The 27,136-nt window shown below is 29.5% G+C and overlaps 1 protein-coding gene across 2 annotated transcripts; it reads left to right on the top strand.

Annotated features, from left to right (window-relative positions):
* Nucleotides 1-3,003: 3,003 nt before the first annotated feature.
* LOC119689523 (hydroxylysine kinase) lies at nucleotides 3,004-26,848 on the top strand. 2 transcript variants are annotated; one of them, XM_038104361.1, is made up of 5 exons: nucleotides 3,004-3,086; nucleotides 14,650-15,044; nucleotides 24,572-24,696; nucleotides 24,781-24,980; nucleotides 26,004-26,848. In XM_038104361.1, exons 2-5 carry the CDS (start codon nucleotides 14,725-14,727, stop codon nucleotides 26,622-26,624), a joined length of 1,266 nt encoding a protein of 421 aa, XP_037960289.1. In that variant the 5' UTR covers nucleotides 3,004-3,086; nucleotides 14,650-14,724; the 3' UTR covers nucleotides 26,625-26,848. The 2 variants fall into 2 exon arrangements, with proteins under 2 accessions (XP_037960289.1, XP_037960290.1); XM_038104362.1 differs by lacking the exon at nucleotides 3,004-3,086 and adding an exon at nucleotides 14,379-14,556.
* Nucleotides 26,849-27,136: the final 288 nt, after the last annotated feature.

The raw sequence follows: 27,136 nt of genomic DNA on the forward strand, positions 1-27,136 counted from the left end.
TCTTAATCTCCCCTCCACAAGGCTTCCTCGAATACTAGCTGAGCTTACAATTGACAAATTTGTTTTTAGAACTGGGTCTTTCAATAACCAGTGGTCGAAGTATGGGTCTTAAATTATTAAACAATACTATTATAACTTTATACAAACACAGTGAACACGATTCCTTTATCGTGAATGATAGGCCACAGCTGCAATACGACATTATGTATAATTTTTTATAACGAAAACACTCAGCACATATCGACGTAACTTTTTAAATGTAGAGGTGGTCTTTTTAATTTAAACGTCAGATAATTTAATATTTTAATCTAAATCTAAACGTGATTGTTCTTTGTGTGATCGTTATGAAATAGAAAATATATGTCATATTATTGGTTCTTCAAAAGGCTTTGAAGAACTTTTATTGACTATTTGAACATGATGTCGATCAATCAAGTAACCCAATAATTTCTAGAGAAGTGTAGTGTAAGAAGAGAAGGCTTTAAAGAGACTATTCAACTCATGCTAGACTCTATCAGTAAAATTGGATATCATATAGTTAATGTAATTATTTTGTTTTTGGGTTGAGAATTATGGGATTAGCTCTAAAGATATAAATAGAATAGAGTATTTTTTATCTAATCTTAAATTAAAACCTCGACGAACAGGTTGTAATATAATCTGGTTTACTAGTTCATCGAGATTTAGAACATCATTCTACTGTGCAATATTATTAATTTTGCATATTATTTTTTTTATAAAATTTTTTGATAACTGAATTGTAGCAAAATGATTAAAGTAGACATATTTTACATGGATGTTGTAAGCTGGGCTTAAAAATATTTGTATTTAATTAATTTTACTTGTAACTAATATAAAATTATGTGTTATTTTCTTGTAAATGAATTTCAAATCAACAAAGAATTTCATGCTATTAGGTTTAACAGAAAACAATCGAAACTATCAATAAAATCACCTAGAAAACACTGACGCTCATCGGTATTAGACTCAAATATAATATTCTATAAAATTTCAAATTTATTCACGAGATGAACCTATGTCTACTAACTAGTTTAAGTAGCACTTATTTTCCCCACTATATCTAACCAAAATGATTTAATAATACATGTATAATATATATCATTCTTTTTGACGGGCAGATGTCATAAGTTTATAGATTCCCAATATATTAGGTTCAGCTTTCGGATATACCAGTGTTTCATGCACTTAAGGTTTTATTAGGAATAATTTGGATTTGAAAATTATTTTTGAATATATATTCTCTATGTCAGTCACATGCATAATGTAAAATCTATATTTCTATTTTTATTAAGTAAAGATTAAATACGAGTACCCGAATAATTGTATCATTACTTGAATGCTCAGTTAGACGCTTCATTCTTAATAGTTTCGAAATCAGTAGCATTATCGTATCAAATGGCCCACTATGATAATTTAAATATATAACACAATTAAAATTATTCTAAACGTATTAAAAGCTTTCGAGAGCTTTTGCATTATCTTATAGAACGGGGTGCGCATAGACTTACAAAAAGGGTTCGAGTGCAGTACGTTGAAACAATCGATACATTAATGTTAAAAATTAAATATGTGCTAATATTAAGCTTAGGTAGTTATGTAGATGAGGTGAAGGGAACTCACAACTGTTAAAGCTTAAATACATTTTGCATTTTACAGCTCTTTATACAAATACTTAAAGGTTTCTTATCTCTAAACATCTGATAACTTGCTGGATGCTTTTGCAAACGCAAGTTTCCATACATTGTATTCACTGTATTCAGTTGTGTTTCCACTATCGTGAAACTTGAAGTTTACATTTGTTTTGTTTTGCATAATCGTATAAAACATTTATGTGTAATAGTATATAAATACTTAATGTTCCCAGTTAGAACCGATCGTTCCGTCATCGAAGATGTCTATATGTTTTGTAGACATACATAAAAACATATTAATGGAAATGCCTTTAACAACAAAACTTTACAAATTCCACTTTAATACCGCAAAATTATTAAAATTACATACTTATCTTAAGAATGCAAACTTCAACATAATTAATTTGGTTTGGTTAGCTTTTGTTGGACACTTTCAATTTAGTTCTAAAAAATCTTAAAAGAAGGCGGTTGTGGTTTTAATTGTAGCTCAGTGTATAACAAGTATAGCAAACATCAAAGATATATACAACATCAAATCACCAATATTAAACCTTAAAAATAAATCAAGTATTACCATGGGCTCAAACCGAAATTCCATTGGTACTCATGTTTCCATTTATTTTTAAGCGAATACTTTGTTTTTTCATAAGTTAGAATAAATCAGCTGGGGTCTTACAATAAATTCAGATTTAAGCCCACTCTATTATAATTCTTGTGCATAAAAGCATACTACATACTGCAAAAACATATCACACATCAAGCATTTCAGTCATGCTTGATATGTGATGCTCTTTAGGCCGTGTGCGAGTTCGAGTAAATTTATGATAAATTGAGGGAAATAGTATATTATGTCGGTATGACAACAAATGTTGGTATTTATCAGAATTTCGAGTAGGGTAAATTAGATAAAAGCTAGATAAATTAGTTATTACCATTATGAAAATTTTATATGATATTTAATAAATAAATTTGAAAACTTTTAACTAAAAATAATAAATAAGTGCAATAAATAAATAAATAAATATTTTGCATACGTGCAGTGCAAAAATTCCTAGGAAATTGCAATTTACTTTACCTCAATTTACTCGAACTCGTACACGAACTAAAAACTCTGATAGATTTCAACATTAAAGGGTTTTAAAAGCTGCGTGCCCCTAAAAAGTTTAAACTTTCAAATAGAACACAATCGTCGAGAAATGTACGCAAAAAAACCAAAAAGTTCTCATACTGTTTCTTGTTCTGTCTGCTTGTTTTTGCTTCGTATTTGTTTTTGTTTTTGTTTTTAATTTCTTTTCATTTAAACTTTTTTTTAGCTCAGTTGAAAGCAACTCAAACTCTGTGGAAGGAATAATAATAATCGTCAGAGTGTTTTAAGCTTTCGAGTGATGAAGAAGGTGATTTGTTGTTAGACGCCACCGCTGTCACTTTTTTCTTGTAAGCAACAAGCCAAAAATTTTAATTCAATTTACATACATTTAAGCTTAAATGATAATTCAAAAAAAATTGATTTTATTATTTATAAAATATTCCATATACATATAAAATTTTAATTTAATTTACAAACTTGTTTTGCTTCTTATGCAAAAACAAAAACAAACATTTATTATATATGTGCACTTGTGTTTGTGTGTTGGTTAGTTCTAGCATAAAGAATTTTTGAAACGTGCGTGAAGAGAATCAAATTTTGATTCCAATACGATTTTAATTCATGTTGCTCCAATTAGAATTCTTGCTGTTTGCGAAACTGCAGCATAAATGCCTGTCACCAAATTCTAATAAGAAAACAAAATTGCAACAACAATAACAATAACAACTGCACATAGCTGAAATAGTAAACGTGAAACTACATCGATTTGATTTGGTTTTGTTTATAAACAAAACAAAAAAAAAAATTTATTATATTCTTTTAGCTCGAAACTTTCATTTAGAAATAAAAAATTGTGTAATTTTTTTTTTATCGGCAAATTTGCAATGTGTATATAATATTATTATTAATTAACATATAACAAAAATATTTTAATTTTAACGAGAATTTTGCCTTGCAATAATTTCAACAATTAAGCATATACAGAAAACGTAAAATTTTGTTTTTAATTAAAAAAAATATGATACGAGTAAATAATAATGAATGTGAAATTGCATGGATCTCAAGTAAAATGCACACTACATACATACTTACATTCATACTTGCATTTATATGTCAGTTACTGAAAAAAATAAGTCGAGTTTATAATTGTCTGATAAAAGTTCCTACATACATACATCCATACATACATATGTATGTGTACACAAAAAATTATTGTTATATTGCGGAGAATGTGAAAAGTTCATTTCTTGAGATGCGTTGAAGGTCTTGAAGATAAATCAATGAAATGTCAATGTGCCGAACCCACTGCCTCATAATAATTAAAAAATGATTTTTTTTTATGCAAAATTGTTTTAGTATACCATGAAAATGCTACCTTCTGCTCTAAAAGTACTCGGATTTTGTAAATAAAACACACAAATTTAAATTTTATTCCAAATTTATTTTATCTCCTTCAAAATATGCTCCTTCTGAAGCGATACACATATGCCAACGCTTAACCCAATCTTCCATACACTTTTCGTAGGCCCGTGAAGGTATTGCTTTTAGTGTCTTTGCCGAATTCTCTTTTACCGATTCAATCGACTCAAAACGCTTACCACGAAGGGACAATTTGAGTTTCGGGAACAGGAAAAAGTCGCACGGATCTAGATCTGGCGAATATGGTGCCTGAGCGATGACAGTGGTGCCGTTTGGTCAAAAAATCGCGTACAACAAGAATTTTCCATAGTAAAAATCGCTAAATGCACTTGAGGTAGTCTCACATTAACAACTGCTGTAAACAAACTGATTGACAGATGACGCTAAAATTTGTACCATATGTCAAGAAATGGTGTACCAACATAACAAAAAATTTTTAAAAGAGGTCTATTACTTAAGGAGTAGTTAACAAACAACAAAATCCGGATACTTTTTGAGAAGAAGGTATATTAAGCTTTTGAAAATGTTAGAATCGCTATTATAGAGATGTTAATGACAATATAATAAAGGATTATCCATTTTATGGTCCTAACTACTCAACACCGTCTCAGTAATACGCATATATTAAACGAAAAACACAACATAAGTTGTCATTCAAGACAACATACATATGCAGTAGCGCAGCTAGACCAAGTCTGAATATCGGCGATTTCTCAATTGCGAGACCCCTTTCATAACCGAGTTATGAAAGTAAATAATTAACATTTACTAATACGATGAAGCATTTATGAATGTTTTATAGCTAATCAAAAATTAAAATAAATGAATTTTCCTACTTTGCCTCACTTAATTTTTTTTAAAATTATTTCATAATTTGCATCAGCTGCTATTTTCGCTTCAATTGATAGAATTTTCAATGGAGATAATCTCTCTTGGCACATCATACGTCTCAAGTAGGTCTTAATCAATTTTAACTTTGAGAAAATTTTAACTTTAGTAAAAGCTATACTGACTGGAACTGTGAGCATGATCCTGGTCACTATATAAATATTTGAATATACTTCCTTTAAATTATTTTCTTTAACATAATGGACATACTAGTTGTTTTTTTTATCGTTGATTGAGTCTAGCGAGTCTGAGTAGCAGTTCTTCATAGAGTTCAATAGGCCGAATTATACCTAAAGCATTACGATGCTTGAGAAGATCTTCGTTTGATATACTTTTAATATAATTAATGTCATATATCAAAGCAGACCCTGTAGGTGCAAAGTTGTTGGCGGTCGGCGTCGCTGACGTCTAGCGCCGTCACTATACATATGTTTAGTTCTAGGTTGGCCATTTCACAATATGAATCGTTTAACAACCACAAAACTGCGTTATATGGTAATACAATAGGCCAAATATATAGCCACAAAATGGATAAAGCTATACATTTCATACAGATAGATATATAGATATATGTATATAACAATTACAAGTTAAGTTCTCCCAAGTCTGTCTGTCTGTTGCTATTGTTTTATATAATGTATGTGGTGTGTTATCATAAAGTAACTGATATTTTTAATTTTTTCAACAGCTAGTCTTATAATTTTCTCACTATATTGAATACTATGTCGTGGGCTGCAATGATTATAGAAATTGTTTCATTGTTCTTTTCTCTGTGAAAAAAGATTCTTTTTCTTTTAAGTTTTATCAATGATTTTACTACAAATCTACAGTTTTCACACCCTTTCTATATCTACCGCGTTTCAGATTGTAAAAAATTTTTATTCATTTTTTTTAATTAAGTACTCTTCTACATTACATAAGAACTCTTCGTTATAACATTTTTCACTTCTACTGCTTAGTACCGTCTCTAGTTTTGTTTGAATGACATTCAAAACTTGTTTAGATATATTGATCCAATCTTCATTTAGATCAATATTTTGCACTCTTCTGTGCATAGATTTCTTTAACTTTTTTTAGAGGTTTCTTTTTTTACTTTGCAAAAGTAAAAGTAGGTCCTTTAGCGATCTACTGTTAATATTCCTTCCCGTCGTTTGATCTCTATCAGATAATTTTCAAAATCAGAGTCTGCTCATCTGCACCGAAGCGCCATTTAAATGACAATAGTAAACCAAAACTTTCCATACTATTTGAAGTATTTCATCTTTTATAAGAAAGACTTCATTTCGTTTTAAACTTAATCATTTGCAAGTCATATAAATTGAAAATTGATGTACGTTTCAACACTGGAAAAATTTTACAAAAAAAATAATGTATAAAGATACGAATGTTTATAACAATCAGATCATTCTTCAGTTTTAGATTCTTGTGACTTTCAGCTTTAATCACATTTCAAGGGTTATTTTACAGATTTTTCTGAAACCCATTACAGAGATGCGATCCATCAATATAAGGATCGTTAAAAAGTGTGTATTTTTTATTACTTCATTTTCGTTCAACAAACTTTAAGAACCCAGTAAAAGTAATCTGATCTGGGAAGTTATTATAATTAAATTTTAATACAAATTAGCCTGAAAATAATGATATTGACCAACCAAATACTCAACACAACCTTTTCAGTTGTCAATCCAAGTATAGTGTTGATTTGTGTGAGTACCAACACCATCTAGTGACAAAAAATAATTAGATAATTTTTAGATTATCTAATATTATTAATTTCTCGATCACAGCTTTATCTTTTAGTCAGATGTTATTGTTATTAGAGAAGACATCTTGCTTTGGATAACATATTGAATAGAAATACATTTTTCATACTGTCAGATAGTCAAGCTGTTTAACAGTTTTTAAGTCCAGTACAGAAAATATCTAGGATCATTTTTCACTACTACATTTCTTTAACCGAGATGTCAACATAGTTCAATAATTCTCTTCTTTAGGCTTCCGGTCATAGGCATATTGCAAGCAATTGTAAAACAAATAAATTGGCCAGACAGCGTACCTTAAAAGCTTATTTAGAAATCTGTAGGGACATATATAGCATGTTGCAAACAGTAGTTGAATGTTTCCGTATTGTACAATTTAAAACAAGATAGGAGGTGCGCATATTTGTACTCAACTTCGTTTCTTTTAAGTAAGAAAAACTTAGTTATCTCATTGACGACGAGTTTGATATCATTATCTGAGATAATCACGAGTTTGCTGACAAATCCGTGTTGGTTTGGTAACAATGTTAGAAGTCTAAATTTTCTTTTTTATTATTATTGCCGCAGCTGTGAGAAGAATAAAGAAACTATTTCACGATTGCGTTGTTACTGTGACATAGATTAAATAGGATAGGTACTCACTTTCCAGAGAATGTAAGTCAGCTACAATATATCAAAGTCGGTTTTATTTTTGAAGGAATTTTAGCTTTAATTTTGATTGTTATTTTTTGTATATATATGTATACGTATTTCGGCAAATTATATATATTAGGAATATATATATATATTAGAACTATATTCCTAATATATTAGACATAATAACTCAAAAAATTAAAAACAAAATTGTACAATATATCTCTTAACGATCGTCTTAAGTTTTCTTAAAGGTTTCATATGGTTTAAGCTCGTCGAGTTTTGTGTGTGAACACGATAGAGCAATAAGGGTAAGTGGTTCCCTAAGGTCACCGCTAAATTATACATTATGTATAATTTCTGTTCTTAGCACAAATGTTAGGATTTTGCTAGTAGATGAAGTGGTTGTAGCGCTATAGTTACTTTTAAATTCAATAAATTTTAGTTAGAAGTGAAAATGATTACTATCTAAGTCATATTAATTTATTTTTTCTCGAAAAGATGAATTCTCATTTATGTAAGCGACTTAGATATAAGATACTTTTATTCAAGATAGAAGTAAAAAGTTATTTAAAAATTAATTATTTTATGTTTATATATACATAATAAAAAATGAGCTTTTTTTATTTTTCGCAAATAAATCAACTTTTCATGAAACGTTTTAGAGTTATAAATTGTTTTTAATAATTAAGTATGAAAGTTGCAATTGAATCATTATTGTTGACGTGTTTATCTTTTGTAAATAATGAAAAGTACTTAGACGTGTTCACATACCTTGAAGGCAAATTCAGCTCATTTGTATAAATTATTACACCAAATCAAGATATTCTACTCTATGTATATTTAAGTGAATTATAAATTGCATTTTATCTTATTTAGAAAAAGTTGTGCTGCTCTTTTGCGCATCTTAAAAATTTATCTTCTGCAGATTTAAAAGGCGCCTGCCTCAAATAAAATTAAACAAGATTTATTGACTTAACAATCATTTCTCAAGTAGACACTAAGCTGAGCCATTAACCTATAAAATACATATATTTAAATGAACACTCAACTCAATTACAAATCTACAAATTTTTTGAAGGGAAATCTAGTTATGAAAATGCTTTTAATTTATTTAATAAAATTTACAAAATAATTGCGATTTTATTACGGAAAAATTGGACAGATAAATAAATTGATTTTTAACTTCCGTTTTGACGAAAAAAACTAAATTCTTAATATAAACTATCGTTTTCAACAGAGAGGTTTTTATCGAACAATAGTAAATTACAACAACAGAAACTTTTTATTGTTTTTAATTAATTAAATTTTTGACTAACCATCCAGCTGTTTCGTGTACTCGTATTGCCAAATACCCATCATCAGGGTTTTGGAATTATTCCTTATATTTGATTATTTGTAAATAATTCTTTTTTTTGAAACTGCAAGTACCATGGGTTAAACGCGTACTCTGATAAATTTGCAGCTCAGAGTCAGTGTTTATCAGCCAACCAACTCATAATATCGACCAACTCATTATACTAACTGGACAAATAGTTTTCTATGGGCTAGTCAATATGAATACAATTAATGTATAACAACATAAAAAAAATTAAAATCAATTTTAATCCATTAAAACTCAGGCTAATAGACAATCTCAAATTAACATTTAAATTTAAGGATTAGTAGATTAAAATGTTGTTATAAAGGTTAATAAAAATATTTGGTTATTTACTGCACAAGGTTAGGTTATACCGGCGATCCCATGGCATCCACTTAGGCCTATAGGCCCACTGTGCTACCGTATTATTAAAAAACCTAAAACGAAAAAGAAAGCCTCAATGTTTAAGCCAGCTCCGCTTATGTACTGGATAGAAGCAAAGCAGGTTGGAGACAATTTCATCGTCCTTACCACAACTGCGGCAGGTATGGTTGACAGGAAGTCTTCTAGCATGGTTATCTAAAATATAATGACCTAAAAGTAAACCTTATAGGTCTCTCCATGAGAGAGTTTGATGTTCTTTTATTAGAACGTGGCTAAATTGCATACAGATACCTGAATATCGTTGAGTCTTCCCATCTTTGTTTAAAAAATTCGACATAGGAAGAATTCAGTGCCAGTTTGCATAATGTCAACGATATGCCCAGATTATTTAGGTGTTCTGAGTGGTGTCCTGAAGCACTTCATCTCGCCAACTTGTCTGCTTTGCAATTGCTGAAAAAATCCCTAGAACGGAGAACCCGGTATAGAAAAACATTGAACTGCGTCGACATCTCATTTAGAGATGTGTCAAAGCAGTTAAACAATATACTAGATGTAAATTGGACTGAACTCACGGACTTTAAAGCAACTTGACTGTCCGATAGTATGTATATATTCCTTTCAAGTATATTATCTTCTTCTAGACAAGCTAAAACTTTATTTATGACAGTCACTATTTCCTGAAAAATACTACAGTGATCTGGAAGCCTATAATAAGAGGATATATATAGCACTCTGAGAAAACACTCAGTACAAAATATGCACATGTTATATCGAATAGCACTTCATTATCAAATAAAAAAAAAGTGGCTTTTAATATACGTTAGTTATATAGATCCAACTTTAATTGAAGTTGGATACTTACTTAATTCTATCTGACTATTTATGCTTATAAAGATTTCATAATGATTGTGATCTATATTTTTTTACTACTAATATATCACTGCAGTGGAACATTATATCTTCTAATAAACATAATATAAAACCTGTTCCGCAGTAAACAGAACTTTTTAAAAATAAGTATTTGTAGTGTAGTGACCGTCAATTTTTTTATTTGTGTTAGCGTCCAGATCTTCAGTCGTCCAACTGTCAGATTGGAGTTCCGTCACCCTCGTAGGTCCATATCCACCTTAGTGGTTATGAACCCCTGTCCTTAGTACAAACATGTGCATTCCACTAACCCGTATCTCAATTTATATTAAAAATGGATACATAAACATTTTTTATTTTTAAGAGAAATAAATCTGCCTGCCTTATTTATATTATTTTAATATAAGACACCCTGTTTATTGTTACATAAAATAATATGAAAGGTATGATTATTCTATCGTATGTCTGTCCGTCCTGTTTATTCAAGTATATGTGGTACATATATTATAAATAATACAAACTAAAAAAAATAATGTTAATTAATTGATTTTGAATTGATATACACGTAACACTAAAAGAAGATGATGTCTAGTTATTATACTATACTAGATACTATATTATATTATATTGTACTATACCAAAAAGTCTTATGTGTTATATAGAGTGTGTGTTTGTTTTAAACATTTAAGTTGTTCAGAAAAATTTAGACACGATAAAATTTAATACAGATATAGAATATTTTAAAGCAGGATAAAAAAAAAATTAGTCAAATAAATAATCTAAATAGCTTTGGTTCTAGAGCTGTTTTTAGTCAATGTAACTAATTAGATATTGATTAAATATTAAAATTTTTTATATAAAAAATTATAACTTAATAAATTTATTTATTGTATATACTTCATTTAAAAAATTATTTAATGTTTTATTAATTTTGTATTTCAAATTTAATTTAATTTGTAATGTTAAAAATATATTAAATTTATGTAAGACATTTTATACGACTGTAAAAAATATATTGCCCTATAAAAATGTTAGGTAGAAGTTGTCGTTGGTGCTGACGAACTCTGAATACAGAAGATAGCTATTAAATTATAATAATCACAATACCGCAACGACTAATTTGAGTAGGTCATTTAAAGCGATAAAATTTTTGAAGACCTCAGAGGGTTATAATGATCAACATGTTTAAATGACAATTTCTAATTTTAGCAAATAATTTAGACATTTAATTTAAAAATAAAATCCTTATTTAAATAATTAATTTTTTATTCACAATAATAAAATGGCATAAAAAAATGAACACTTACGTTGAAAGATATATAGACCAGTAAGTGAAAATGAAATTTAGAAATGCTGATACAACGACGAGTTGGAAAGCTTTTATAAGACAGTAGCTATAGTATAAATCAAGTGATGAAAGTTCGTCTGATACATAATCAGATCAAGTAATGGTTACCAATCACAAAATATGATATTTGCAACGCGCTTTTTAGATTGCAGTAGAGAATGAACGCAAGTAGAATGAAAAGATTTTATAAATAATGAATAATTATTATTATTAATATAACGTTGGGGGAATTTGCACAGAGACCTAAAGAACAGATCTTTAGGTCTCTGTTTCCTCATAATTTACTTAGAGCATTTCTTTAAGTTCAAATTTCTTTATAAATTATAGTATTGAACCTTGATTACAGAATTTATGCATCAGTGCCAGACAAACTTGTACTATGTGTTTTGAGACATCATTATCCACCTTTAAAAATTGACAAATTTCATCAGACTAACTTCCCAGTTTTTTTATGTGGTAGTTAAACTAACAGTGTCCTATCAGAATTTCTGTAATATTCTTAAATTGATTTTATTTTGTTGTATACAATCGTTAAGTTGTTTTAGAGGGAAAGGCCCTATAAACGATTTCAATTATGTTAGGCGTTGTATATTATCTCAGCATAGCTTTCGTTGTTTCTACTCTTTTTTCTGAAAAGCAAATTCCTCCTCATAAGCCACATAATAATTTCATGCACAAAGGCAGCGAGGTTATCCCGTTTCTGCAAATTTATGTGCAACTTACACCATGATCCTGAACTCATAGAATCCATATCTGATAATTCTAGTCAAGTATCTTTAGCTTTTTAAAACACTCTACCAACAGTCTTGATATCGCTTGATAAGTATTGCATGCCTTGGTTGCTGTCCGATTATCAATTAGGATGGCTTTTCTATTGTTCTAATGAACAATAGTTATAAATGCTAGGTATTAAAGGGCGGTTGCAAAAAATAATAAAGTAAGGTAAATCAAACCCTAATATAGGGAAAGATCTGATTTGAATTGTAGAGCCATATGAATGTGATGTAACTTACGGTGTTTTTCGTGGAGATAATCGATATGTATTTTGTCATATTTTGCAATAAAAATTTTTAAATAATTACATTAAGATACAAAGCGTAGTTGAAAGTGGTATACTTAAAATAGTTTACTTATATGATTTCAATTGTTAATAATATCCAAATATATAAAAAAAATACTCAAATTTTGTTACTTGCTTAATGAGTAAGAATTAGTAACTACTTAAAATATTAAAGCGAATATATTGAGAAAATATGTGAGAATTAGCTTTGGCTTTACTGGAATTAAAATACCCTACATACACAGTTATTAACACTTAACAAATAAAAAATGTTTATATTAGAAAATTTAGTTTATGTGTTTTTATCAATAAAAATATGAATAATAAAATTTTTGATAGTCATATTTAGTTTAATTTAATTGAATTTATATAGAAATTTAATAAAAAAAATATTAATAAAAAATGTAAAAAGTTATTTTTAGGAACATACATCTGAAACATTACAATATAAGTCAATTACGGCTTTGGGTCAGTTGGCTAATAAACATTGACACTAAACTTCAAATTCGGCAGGGCATGTGTCCAACACTTGGTACTTGCAGTCTTAAAAAAATATTTGCAAATAATTAGATATAAAAAATGATTTCAAGACCACTGATAATAAGTATTTGGCAGTACCCAAAACAGCTGTATGGTCAGCCAAAAATTCAATTAATTAAATTAATAATTAATAAAAAAATAAAAATTTTGAAAGTACATTTTTTTTGTTGAATGTGATACCACGTCTTATGGCGAAAAGAAAATTAGAAGGGTTCGAAGAGTAATGAAGAAACAACAAGTACAAAAATTTGATTAATTTAATGAAATTTGGCTGACCATGTGTCCTATTCTAAGATAACACACTCTACCGAAGAGTTTTTAGCTGCAATAAATAGGCCAAATTGGAACATTTTAGTCGAACTGTATAGATTCTTAGAGAAACAGACTTTTTGAAAACAGTCTTTGAGAGCTTGTCAGCACAACCAAAATCAAGTGACTACATTTTTAATAATCCTCAGCAAGAATACTTATAAAGGGATTGCATTCAATAATTATCATCTATACTAAAAAGTTGAAAATAAATTTTGTATTAAGGCCGTGTGCGAGTTCGAGTAAATTGGGGTAAAGTAAATTGAAATTTCTTAGGGATTTTTGCACTGCACTTATGTAAATATTTATTTATTCCAGTTATTTATTATTTTTGCTTAAAAGTTTTTAAATTTATTTAATTATTTATATTAAATATATGTATATAGGTATAATTTACCTAATTTTTATCTAATCAGAATTTCAAATAGGTTAAATTCGAAATTCTGATAAATACTAACATTCACTGCAATACCGACATAATTTACTATTTCCCTCAATTTACCATCAATTTACTTTAACTCGCACACGGCCTGAAACGGGTGTATAGGCAGACAGAAACCGCTAGATCCATATTTCTCGTAAAACTGAATAAGAATTTATGTATTTTTTTTTTTATTTCTATAATGTCTATACATGTCTCTGATCTACATTGATATACAAATATTGCTAAAAATTTAATGTACCGCTTTCTAATGTTTTTTGTGAAGGGTATAAAAAAAAACGAAGTAAATAAATAATAACAAATGAAATAATAATGCCTAAACTGTGGATCACGAAATCAGTAAGAAAATATCAAATAAACTCGAACACAACTGCACACATTTACATTTAAATATAAATTTGAACGAACTAAAAATGGTATTAACAAAAATTCTAAAAAAAAGAGTTTAAATAAAAAAAAAATATAAAAAACAAATTTAAACAAATAATAGTATCTCTAAAAAATAATCAAAAATAAAACTAAATTTACTCGCCACACAACACACACACACAACAACGCAGACATGCAGGTACAGTAAGTGTATCTGCGAATGTGTTTTAGTACGTATCTGTGTCGGTGTCTGTGAGTTACATTCATTCAAAGAATTTGTAATGAAGTTCAACTCGAAAACTGCATAGAAATAATTTCATTTTTGATGTGACTGTCAAGCAATCAACTGTGAAGAGCAAGCAAGTCGTCACGCACGTCGAACACACCGACATAGCCGACATTGCCGACACAGCCGACAGAAGCATAAATTCAGTTAATGTAATTTAATTAAATTTACTCACTAAACACCCCACCAATAAGCCGCAAGGTAAACTTAATTTACTTATGGAATTTTTAATTTTTCTCTTTCAGGTTTTACACAGCTCTGGATGCGAAGCGAGATATAAATTAATGCACTAAGACGAGGAATCTTGAATTGATGAAAATATGGAAAAGTGGAATAATGTGGAGTTAAATGATCTTTCCAAGAAATCATACACATTAAATCACGCCTATGATGGTATACCGAAAACAACCAAGAACAACAACATCGATGCGAATAATACGAATGGTAGCGAGAATGGTTCAGATGCCCCTCCAGTGAATGCCAACGAGAGTGCAGTACTCAAACCGGGGTCGGATATTAAACCCAAAGTTGACGTATCCATTGTTGAGGGACTGGTACGGCGTTTATATGGCATTACCACTAGTGAAATAAAGGAAATTATTTCTTATGACGATAGGAACTACTACATACAAGAAGATCGGTAAGTCTTTAAGTTAATGTATATTAAAAAATATATACTTATAAGTGGAATAAGATCTCAAATTAATTCAAGCCAATAAGAACTATTCCCATATCGAAAATAATAATAAATTAGACGAGATATATTGAAGTACACTATAAACCGTTTTAAAAATACATAATCAATAATTATTAATTAATTACATTAATAAACTAAATGAGATGAAATATGTTTAAATGTGAACGAATGGAATCAAAGATATATAGTATAGTCCGTTCCAAAGTTATAATACATAATCAGCATAAATTATTTATTTATATCAAAAAACTTTAAAGAATATTAATATTGCTAACAAAAAAAATCATACAGCTTAAAAAAACTTTTATAAAAATTAACCAGTTTAAACTGAGTTTAAAAATCAGCTGTTGTATTTACACATTAAGTCTGTTCCACGAACTACTCGTAAAATTTACTGATCTTGGACTTATAATAGAATCGCATTAATATCTTTAGAGTTTTGATAAAATGGTTTAAGCAAGACAAAATTGTTTTTTTGGGTAGATTTATAACTATTAATGAAACGTGAAACGGAGACCAAAAAACAATGAAAGCAGTTAATAGGAAAAGATAAAAGTGTTACTATCCCGACTGTATTGTCAATCGAGATAGTGAACATTTGAGGGAATTGCTTTTCTTTTTTAACTTCAAGGATATATTGCTGACTGACGAAACTGAAAGTAGTCGCATAATAGCTAAAGCTTACTATGTTGCAAATTAAGAAATATGTACTTATTTGCAAAGAATTCACGTCATGTTTCATCAGTCAAGAGCCGTTTTAAATTAACAATCATAAATAACGTTTCAAATTTAGTGACCATAACACTTATTCCTTTGAGCTGATCCCCATCATGCACTAAGCTTGTTCATCTTTTTCTTAATAAGTAAAATTTTTGAGTTGTTGTGTATTGACTCAATAGAGATAAGCCAAGGAGTAATGAAATTTTTATCTAACACCATGTTCCCACTGCAGTTAAATTAATTTATGTTAATCCAATTAAGATTTGATTGTTTTCATCGGCATAAGTTGATTTAGGCATGTGAAAAAGCTTTTATATGTCAGAAAGTTCTTTAAAAGATCTAGAGGAAGTTTTGTTTGTTCACATTTCAGTTGATACGGTATCTAACAATATTTTTTGTTTAATAATATATGATATTGTATTCCAATCAAATATATATATTTTGCAATGTTGCATTCGACAATTTTGGTTTAAAATCTCTTGATTTATTCTTAACTAAGTTTAAAAGTACAAAATCTCTTAGTATAGTTAATCAAATTTCATTAACGACTTAAATCAAATAAACCGCGTTAATGAAGGCAATGGGAACATACTATTAGAGTTGCACAAAGTTCGTCACATCTACAATCAATATTAACAGATTAACTTTAAAATAACTTTCTATTACAAATAATTTATTTGTAACTTTAGACTAATATATTAAAGATATTAAAACTTTAGAAATGACAATGGTTTTTCTTTATTTTTTAAAATAATTTTACTGATAAATGTTTATAATAAACAAGTAAAGTGTGGTAGAGGAAAAACTTCAATTAATTTTAATTATGAATTATATAAAAATATTTGATATACATTTTAAAAAAAATTCAAATCTATAACATCTTCTATTATACAGTTTTAGTGACTTATTGTCAAAACTCTTAACTTAATTAGTAATTTTTACTATCATTGAATACGCAACCTCATACGAACAGTTCGCTGCGACAAATTACGAAATCATTTAAACGTGACCAATTTTAAAAATAATTCGGTTGTTTAATTAATAAAACAATGCTAATAGTATTGAGTTAATTAAACAAAAATAAAACGAATTCACTATATACATTGTAAATCTATGTGTACACTTGTGTTTATGTATACTCATAAATTATTATGTGTATGATTCTGTTTATCACATTAAACCCTCTAGACTTGGGGTTACATCCGATGGCATTAAAGAAATAATTAAAAAAAATAAGTGACTAAGTGATTAAATAATTAAAAAATTAAAAAATTAATTATCTACTAAGTCCTAAAGCTTAAATTATAATACTTGTATGTAACATTTTAACGAAATTAAAATTTTCATAATTAATTATCCAATTCATTACTGTAATGCTTAACATCATGTTTCGTAAAACTGCAGCTAAAACTACTTATGTTAATGAAATTCAGATTTGGTCGTTCCCATTGGCATAAGCTGATTTACGTATGTGAAATAGCTTGTTTGTTTGCATTTTACATATCAAACATATGTTAAATTTTGGTAATTTTCCTTGAGGGAAATTTATTTATAAGGGTTGCATTTAAATCGGTTGATTTATAAGCGAAAATGAGTTCACTTATATGGAAGCTCTTTGTATGACAAATTATCCTCAATAGAAGTCTTAATAATATAAACTGTCTAAATGAGTCAAATGGAAATATGGTATATAATAATAGAGTCTTTAGGAAAAGCATTTATATTTTTGTGTAGATAAATAAGCTTCTTAGCTTGTTAAAAAACTTTTTCTCAATAATATCTGTGATCACTTGAGTGATTCACTGTAACATGAGCTGCATTGAATTCTGATCATGGATCATTCAGGTGGATTTACAGAAGTATAATTTGAAGCCTAGCCCAGTCTTTGATTTACTTTTGCACACTCTCAACTCTCGAGGTTTATAATAAAATTATCAGTTTTGTATCGTATCGCCAACAAAAAGGGAACTTATAGATTATTCATAGATTCCAAAGGAAAATCTGCTGTATATAAATTATACAATAAAGGAAACAATGGTGATCCTTGATGGACGCCCGCTCTAATGTTCTTTTTAGAATTAAGTGATTTTGAACTTTAACAGAGAACTCTCTTCGTTATAGGCTTAGCTATATCAAATAAGACCATTCCAGCTTTTTTTATAGTTTCAGAAACTCTTGCTAGCTGGAGTTCAATGAAAAAATTTTGTGGGAATTCGAATTGTTTGGAAATGATAACTAAAGTTATACCAATATTTTTGAGTCTTGCCAATTTTATTTTTTTTTCTATTTTACCATTAGCAAGCAAAAAACTTAAAAGCATCCAATTTCTACGCAAAGAAAGAACTTTTTCAGATTTGAAAGACTACTATAACTACGATTTTCCAAATTTGCGGGAAGATACCTAAATAAAGCACTGCATATACCAGTTAATATTATATTCATTTCCTCCTCTACTGTTCATTATCATCTGTTTCAGGAGTTCAGGAGCTTAAACTGACTCTCTAAAGATTTTGTTGAAGCATACATTGTGACCGAAAGGTTTTCGGAAGTTCTCATTTAAAATTCGCGCGCTGTATATTTTTCGATATTTTAAGTTTATGTAGTTTGGCAGCACTGTCCTTAATTACTATGCCAAAAATGAGCGCGATCTGTCAGACAGTTCGTTTACGGCAGCTGTTGAAACCAGTTCACCTCAGTAGTGCGTTGCGAAAAAAACAATGGAAAAAAATATTGATCAAAGAGTTTGCATCAAATTTTGTGTTTCGAACGAATTTTCGTGTGCAGAATCGTTGCGAATGCTACAAAAGGCTTATGGGGAATCAGTTTTATCGAAAACTCAAGTTTATGAGTGGTACAAAGCCTTTCAGGACTGTCGTACGACCGTCGAAGACATGCCGCGTTCTGGACGACCTTCGACCTCTACCACCGACGAAAACATTGAAAAGGCAAAGGAAATCGTGTTCAAAAATCCTCATGTGAGTGTTAGAGAGATAGCACGAGAGCTAGGCATCGGTCGTGAGATGGCTCGTTTGATTTTGGTGGACAATTTGTGTATGCGACGTGTCAACGCTCGGCTTTTTCCGATTCACCTCAATTTGTTCCAAAAACACCATCGTGGACAGGTCTCGTTAGACATGCTTGATCGTGCCAATTCCGATCCAACTTTCATGGAACGCATCATAACGGGTGACGAGACATGGGTCTACGAGTACGACATGCAAACAAGCCAACAATCATCGGAATGGAGAGGAAAAGACGAGCCGAAACCGAAAAAACCACGCCAAAGTCGCTCGAAAATCAAGGCAATGCTGATTGTTTTCTTCGATATTCGTGGTGTGGTGCATCATGAATTCGTCCCTGAAGGACAAACAGTCAATAAAGCCTATTATTTGACTGTTTTAAGACGTTTGCGTGAAAATATCCGCCGTAAACGGCCTCAATTGTGGAAGGATAATTCATGGATTTTTCATGACGATAATGCTCCCTCGCACCGAGCCAACATTATCAACGATTTTAAGGCCAAACATTCAATAAATACCATCGAACAGCCCCCGTATTCACCTGATCTTGCACCGTGTGACTTTTTCCTGTTTCCCAAACTCAAATTACCACTCAGAGGAACGCGTTTTGAATCCATAGAAGACGTAAAACAGAATTCGCAGAGGAAACTCAAAGCCATACCGGAAAGCGCCTATAAAAAATGTTTTGATGATTGGAAGAAACGTTGGCATTTGTGTATCGCTTCTAATGGAGCATATTTTGAAGGAGATAAAATAAATATTGATGAAGATTAAGAATTTTGCGTTTGTACATTGTGACCGGAAACTTTTCGGTCACAATGTATGCTTCTCCACTTTAGTGTAGCACCAATCGCTATCATTAAGAATTGGAAGTATTACAGAATTGGTCTTAAATAGGAACTACATATAAATAAAAAATATCTTTTAAATTTAGGCACATAAAAAATCATACTGAAATAGTAGTGAAAGTATGAAATTGATTCTCTATATATCATATTTTTTGATCATGACCAAAAAGAGCGTAAAACTATTAAGAATATTACTTATGTGATTATCTCGAAGAGAACCAAAACTAGAAGAGAAAATTACTCTTTAAAAAAAGCAAGAAAACAGACAACGCTGACAGCTTTTGTGATATTTCTTAGTAAATTCATCCAAGCTGGTGAACGCAGAATATTACCTAGTAATTTGACAATGATTATAAGCCAGACTTCATTGAGTTCGATCGAAATATCAAGTGTCAGGCAGTTATTTGTTGTGCACTATAATGCACCATCGCACCATTCCCAATATTACGTGAATTTTTGGCCATAAAGGCATCCTTTTTATGCCGTACTATCTGCCGTAATCTTTTCATTAAGCTGCCTGAGATTTCTAACTATTCCTTAAACTTATAACGATAATTCTCGGTATTGATATCAACTTAGTTATCCAAAAATTTTCAACCGACATATTAGTGATAAATACGGTTGATGAGTAACGTAGCGTATCGAAGAACGAAATTAAGGCATAGATCTGGTCTTTTGTGAAAAACACAGCCCAAAAGTTATGTACTTTATATTAAAAAAAAAAAGAGTATTGAAATTTAACATGCAAACATACAAGTCAAGTGCAGCTTTAGAGCAGTTGGCTAATGATAGTTGACTCTAAGCCTCAAATTTGTCAGGGTACGAGTTCAACTAACGGTACTTGCAGTCTCAAAAAATTATTTACAAATAATTCAATATAAGAAATAATTCCAGTTCCACTGCTGATGGATATTCTACAATACTCGAAATAACTGTAAAAAAATAAATAAAAATTTTTGTTGTTGCAATTCACTACTATTCGAAACCTCTTTACAAAAAAAACAAAAATTATTTTCTAGTATACCCATCCCCTGGCATAATCTAGGTTATATCATTAAATAAGTATAAAAAAATGTTCTGGAAAATTCTGAGCTATTTTCCTGGAAAAGATTATTCCGTATCAAGAAAAATGACTTCAACCCAATAAATATAGATAAAATATCATATTTTAGTTTATAAGTCATTATCTATAGATTTCTGAGAAATATTTAGTATGGAGAAACAACTCAAAGTACGATTGGTTTTTAACGTCTTAAGCGGCGGTGTGTATATTGGGCTGTATTTAAACCGATTAAGCTTTTAAAGTTTACCAATAAAGCAATGTTATATTTGATATTGAGAAAGTTTCGCTTTTGAATGCTCCGATGCACATTACTTTATATAGAATAGATCTAATAATACAAATGTTTAGTCAACTTTTACTTAAGTGGTTGCTTAGATAGGCTTTTATCTGTTATTGCTTGCCCAAGTCAAACAATTATAAAACACATTTTAATTTATAAGCAAATAAGAATTAGAGAAAAATGAAAAGAATCAAAACTTTTCATAATTTAATATATTCCATGAACATCACATAGCTTAGTCTCAACAAAATTATAATGACACATATTATAGGGCTATAGTTTATGACCCACATTCATTTCATATTACATTGCTATATTTTATGACCCATAACGCTATCATAAAATTATAACAAATTGCAAGGGGGCTATGATTAGTAACAATATTAATGGAACAGAAGAAGAATTAGAAAAAACTGAAAAGAATCAAAACTTTTCATAATTGAATATATTCCATGAACATCACATAGCTTAGTCTCAACAAAATTATAATGACACATATTATAGGGCTATAGTTTATGACCCACATTCATTCCATATTACATTGCTATATTTTATGACCCATAACGCTATCATAAAATTATGACAAATTGCAATGGGGCTATGATTAATAACAATATTAATGGAACAGAAGAACAGATTATTTTCAGTGGCGTGGAAAATTTCCACTAACCACGAAGAGTAAAAAATGTTGCGCATACGCCATGTTGTGTCAATTAATTTGCAGTTTTTTTCTAAAATAAAAAGCACTAAAATTGTAAACAAAATTTTTAAATTTAAAATTAGTCTAAAATCAAGTTCTAATTTGTGTATTTTTTAAAAATAAAAACTACGTGACTTCGTTTCAAATAATTTAATTAATTTGAATTAGTAAAGCAAATATTTATAAGAGGATGGATGGCTACTATTTCTTTGCTTTCATAGAAATTGAAAAGATTAATTTAACTTAAAATTAAATTTTTTATAATTTGTCAATTCGTATTATTATTAGTTTTTTTTTATTATATTATCTCATTGTATTTCGTATATTTTTTTCTTTTTCTGTAAATATTTTTAAAAGCTACGAAAATCGCTGTCAACCAACTGATAAAGTTTGTTTTGTTTGTTCGCAATTTAAAAAGATAAATTCTCTTCCAGGGTAAACAAACAAAAGCCATGTATCTAGCATTGCTCTTCATATGAGATACTTAGTACTTAGTGAACGACTTACTTATTTATAATAATTTTTTATTTAATTTTTTTATGTATTTTTTTTTAAATTATGTACCCTAATGTTTGGATAGTGTGCGTATGTGTGATTGTTTGATTTGCTGTGCAATGTTTACACTTTTAATGCCTCACTGATAAATGGAATACTGTTCACACTTGTGACTGGCTTCAGGTCTTAAACGGTAAAACCAAACGACAAGTGCAATGTGATTAAGACAGATTTAGGCAAACAAATACTCGTATGTAGTGGCCCTACCTTCTGAACCAAATGAATTAATATCCAATATTTGATTTGTTTTCAGATATATAGCTTATTGAATTTTATTATTTATTTTCAATTTACTTAATTTCTTATTCATTGTTCATTGTTATTTTTAGTAACAAGACTTGAAAAGAAACTGCTTTTGTATATGCCACAAAGATTTACTTCATATGTGTATGCTTTATGTTTTGCACCAGTATTTCGCAACCTTTTTTGTGGTATAGTTCACATATAAAATACTCTTTTACCCGTTTTTCTAATTGTTTGAAATTTAGAAACGTCACTTGAAATAATTTACATACAAGTCTACGTTCAAGTTCACAAGTCCAACTACAAATTGCTCACCTTATCAATTTACATAAAAACGTTTTTTTCAAAGAGTAGTGAAATACAACAACAAAAATTTATTTTTATATTATTTTAATTAATTGAATTTTTGGCTGACCATTTACGTTTAAGTCCAGCAAACAAATTGCCGTCTGTGATCCGTGCATTACTCCTAACTAAACAGAATCAATTTTCGTAATAGTACACTTTTGAATTACCCTGCTAAGAGCAAAACTTTACTCCTCTGCTAAAAACATGAATTTGTGTAATAGTCCACTTTCAAATTACTCTCCTAAGGGCAACGCTTTACTCCTTTGCTAACATGATTAAAAAGTTTTAAAATAATCAGATCAATTTATGTAAAAGTCTAATTTTAAATTCCCCTCCTAAGGACAATGCAATACTCCTCAGTTAACATGATCAAGAGTCGACTTTTAAATTGTCATCTTGTGGACCATACACAACTCCTTATATAACCAGATCAATCTATGTAAAAGTTTAATTTCAAATCACTCCCTTTTTTATCAATAAGCACTGATTTTCCCAAGGAAATTATCATAAGAAAAACTCTGCCAATAACAAACATATTTTTATCGAATCTTGCTGTTAAATACAATAACTTTTTAATACATATCTATACTAAAAGTTTTACCCAATGGATAAAATCTAGATATAACATCAACAGTCGATTCAGTGTCACCTTTGTCGACGACCCATATATTAATACAAATAATTTCTTATGGATTGTAATATATTCGACGAATATATTCCGAGTGTAATAAGAGTTAAGAAAAGCTTATAAGAATTCCTTCTTTTTTTTGAAGAACAAATTGTGATAGTTCAAAACTTATTTTAACGTATTTAACCCCACAGAAGTATGTTATGTGTTGTATCTTTAATGTTTGCTGACGGTCGACCAATATCGAAAATGGTCGTCCTTGGCCACGTTGAGTAATCTTCGCCAGCCAGCTCTATTAGTAGCTTGCTGTCGACAATTGGTAATACCGAGCACCTACAAATTGTTAATTTCCTTGTCCTTCCATCGAAGATGCGGACCAGGACATCCTCTATCGCGTTTTCCACTTACGGGTACCGAATTAAACACTTTTTTAGTCGGTGCGAAGCCATTGAATTTTAATGCGCTTAACTATGTCAATGTCACGGTAAAGCTCATACAGCACCAAAACATATACAACCGTATAACTAAGATTATTGTTAATTAATTAAGATAATTAATTAACAATAATAATAAACATTTAACATAAAATGCTAAGGAAAACATATTCATGCTATGTACAAGCATTTTTTACATCTTACCATTTTCAACAGCGAAGTATATAAAGTTCTATGGCATAATCAACTAAATTGCTTTTAATTGAATATTAATTTAAGAATATAATTACTTTTACTATATGTGAGTGCATATGCTAGGATGTTAATTGGTGATGAACTAATCGTGTACCAAAAAGTCATTATTAACAAACTGGTTGGTTTCTTCCAAGTTAATGTAAGAACTAACTTATTTTATTTTTTTAATTAATTGATAAAAATTAAATTGAACTAATATTTCCCATGTATATATTTTGTTTTGAAGGCACCTAGCTGACTTAAATTATTCAACTAAATAAACATATTATAATCGTTTATATATTGTTAAAATTATTTTAATAAAATTTAATTTTTAATATATGTAATATTTTATTACAATAATCCATATAACATATCATATATGTTTTACTTATAGCAATATTAAAAACCCGCTGATAATATCACACTGGCCTCACGGTTATGTGCTTAAAGTTCTAAATGCATTAGATTCCAAAAAAACGGATTTCGTTGATGCACAAAATCAATTAATGATTTACCTATGTAAGTACTTACCTTATCCTAATCTATCAGACAATTACCATATAACCAATGTAATGTCGCTATTTTCTCAATATTTTCCTATAGCTAAACACGATGTAGAGTGTCCAAAGCCAGTGTCAAACGTTAATGGTAAATACTTTTCAATGGAACATATTAACGGCTCTGATCACATAGTGAGATTATTAGAGTTTTTACCAGGGAAAATGTTTCATCAAGTTGAAATCACAAATTATCTGCTATTTCAAAGTGGTGAATATATAGCAAAAATCGATAGAGCTTTGAAGGTAAGTTATACATAAATATCTAGATGTATAGATATTTAATTAAAATCAGACCTTAATTATTTATTATAATTTTAATTAAAGTAATCTGTATGGCCTAACTAGTCTAGGTTAGATGTAATAATTTTTTAATCATTGCATATATAACATAGTATACGTAAAAGTCTACTTAATTAAAAAGTATTAGAAATATACAGGCTGAGGCAACTTTATAGAGCTATATGCATTCATTAAGTCCAAATAATAATATATTCTCTTTGTGGCATCTGCTCTATGTTCAGACGTAGAATTATTTGAAAACTCTGCAGAAGTCTGAATATTTCTATATATATAAATTCCTTTAACTCCTAGTGGGAGCATAGGGCCAAAACAAAATATTTCCACTCAGAACGGTTATTAGCTAATAGCTTCAATTCTTTCTAACTTTTCTGCTTACGTGAGGCTTCTATATCCATTTGTCTTCTCTAGATATGCGCAGGCCTACCTGTTCTTCGGCTACCCATGGGGTTCCACTCGATCGTAATTCTAGTGGTAGCACTGATTGGTCTACGCAGAGTATGGCCTATCTAGTCCCACTTGCGCTTTATTTTTATTTTCAATCTTGATTAGTGCTTGGTAAGTGGTAGACCATAGTCCACTGTAATAATTTTCCGTAAGGACTCGTTAATAAAGACTTATAGCGCATGTATAACATTTGATGCAGCGTTCCATGATTGGCGTCCATATAGAAGGAGGAGGGTAGACTTTATGTTAGAGTGTGTGAATATTGCTAATATTTATTCAATTTATAATACAATCATATAATCCATTAAACACATTATAATCATATTTACTTTATATTATATATAATGTATATATACATATATACCATATACGTACTGGCTCGGGGCCTATATTAGTCGTAATATCTTTAATAATCGCGAATGTTATTACAATATTTTAAATACGTTATTAAATACGTTATTACAATATTGTATATATATAGAAATAATTACTAATAAATTTAACGATAATTAATTATTTCAGAATTTCTCTCATGACGCTTATGAGACGCATAAAACTGTATGGATGTTACAATCTATACCACAACTACGAGAATTCCTTTACGCACTACAAGATCACTCACGTAAAGCCATGGTTGAAGAAATTATAGAAAGTTTCGAACGTGAAGTATTAACAAAATTGGACACTTTTGAAAAGCAAATCATACACGGCGATTTTAATGAACAGAACATTGTCGTGAATCAGTTACCAGGCCAAAGCGATTATAAAATCACAGGCATAATTGATTTTGGCGACACCAATAAATCACCGCTTATATTCGAAGTCGGTATTGCTATGACTTATATGATGCTTCAGGCGAAGACACTCGAAAGTGGTGGCATATTTTTGGCTGGTTATACATCGATACGCCCACTTAGCACGGAAGAGAAATCATATCTGAAATATTGTGTAGCAGCTCGTTTGGCGCAAAGTCTGGTGATGGGTGCATATACACATACGCTGGATCCCACCAACGAATATGTGCTCGTAACGCAGGAAGAGGGCTGGAAACTTATTGAAGCATTGTGGAGAAATAATCTTGACAACATTGATGAGATGTGGCAAGTAACTGGCGATAAATATCTGATACAAAGTTTTAAGTGAATCAAATATAATTAATTGTACATATGAATCATAATAATATATAGAAAAAATTTGCTGTTTTTGTCAATTATACTTATAAATGTGTCATGTCAATTAATAACATTGCAAACTGTCAATTAGTCGTTTTTTATTACGTTTATGTTTTTAAAGTATTATGTACTGTATACCAGCATTGCGTTTAAATAAGAGAAAACTATGTACTATATTATAAAATAAATTTATTATTTAAAACTTAAAACGCAGTATATAATTTCATCCACATATGTATATGTATTATATATTATCAGGAAAATATAGAAAATTAGATTAATTTAAATAATGTATTGAAAATACCAAAAATAAATCATCGAAGAAGTCATAATTACTGATTTCTTTTATCCTAAACTGGTATCCTTATTTCCAACAAGTTGATTGGTATATAATAAGTACTATATTCACGTAATTGTACTGAATTTTTTAGACCGGTTCCTTTTCGATTAAGTACAATAATTTAGAAAAGCAATTAGAAGTGC

Source organism: Teleopsis dalmanni, chromosome X (genome assembly GCF_002237135.1).
Source record: "Teleopsis dalmanni isolate 2A chromosome X, ASM223713v2, whole genome shotgun sequence".
Taxonomy (NCBI): domain Eukaryota; kingdom Metazoa; phylum Arthropoda; class Insecta; order Diptera; family Diopsidae; genus Teleopsis; species Teleopsis dalmanni.